Below are 1,100 nucleotides of genomic sequence, written 5' to 3'. Positions count from 1 at the left end.
TGCCATAGATATCTTGGAGAATTATATGCATCTGTTGTGTTTGGGTAGTTAGTCTCTCCTCATGCAATGTCTTTGTTCTGTCATATTCTTGAAATGCCATAGATATCGTTGAGAATGATATATATTTGTAGTGTTATAGTAGTTAGTCCCTCCCCATGCAATATCCCGCTTCTCTCGCATACCCCTACAACCGTCTGACTGTTCGTGTCTTGTCGTGTCATGTCAAATGACATTTGACAGGTTCCCGATCCTCGGCGCGAGTGCGTAGCAAACCCACCGCCAAACGTATCAAGATCATCAACCCCACAAAGAAGACCAAAAGTTCGGTACAAGAAAGTGATGACGAAATAACCGACGCGAAGAAACCTGCACGCTCGGCAGCGGACAGTGGTGAGGAATTAAGCGACGATGACGAATCACGCGAAGAAGAAGTGGTCGAGGAAGAGGAGGAAGAGGTGGGTTAGTGTAAAAATAGGCGCTATTGTGCAAACAAATGACTATTTGTATAATTTAAAGTGGCTTGTGCATCACATAACTAAGTGTGTATATATATATATATATTTATATATATATATATATTTATTTATTTATTTATATATATTTATATATATATATAAATATTGTATATATATATATATATATATGGGTGTGTGTGTATCATTAATAACTATGTGTATCTGCGATTTGTCCGCATCGGACGTATCTGACGTTTCTGCATCGGGTGTGTGTGAGTATTAAAACGACGGCCACCAGAGATGGCGAAGTGATCGATTGCTACTGGTAGCGGATAGACACATGTGTTTGTATGCAAATCAGCTTTGTGTATGAATATAAGTGTATAGCTTTGTGTATTTTCTATATGTATATATAGGTAGGTGTGCCATTGGTATGCTCTATTGAATGTGTACGTATCGAACGCGTCGGGGCTGCAGGAGACGATTTGCTGAGAGTAGAGAAGTCGCGGAGAAGGCAGTCGATGCTTGCTTATATGCATGTGTATATCTACACATACATGACCAGTACTGTATTTCTACATATGCATCTGCTTGTATGCATGCGTATGACCACTCATATACGACCAGTACTGTATATATACATGC

General features: G+C 39.5%; 1 protein-coding gene across 1 annotated transcript; it reads left to right on the top strand.

Moving 5' to 3' along the window:
* Positions 1 to 240: 240 nt before the first annotated feature.
* On the top strand, positions 241 to 464 carry SARC_16926 (hypothetical protein; the record flags this gene model as incomplete). The annotated part of the gene is made up of 1 exon (XM_014288972.1): positions 241 to 464. A coding segment is annotated over one exon (224 nt), but the record flags the coding sequence as incomplete, so codon positions are not given.
* Between the last annotated feature and the right edge of the window lie 636 nt (positions 465 to 1,100).

The sequence above is a fragment of the Sphaeroforma arctica genome (genome assembly GCF_001186125.1).
Source record: "Sphaeroforma arctica JP610 unplaced genomic scaffold supercont1.9269, whole genome shotgun sequence".
NCBI lineage: Eukaryota > Ichthyosporea > Ichthyophonida > Sphaeroforma > Sphaeroforma arctica.
The sequence above is the reverse complement of the archived record's forward strand: the minus strand, read 5'-3'. Positions and strand labels throughout refer to the sequence as shown.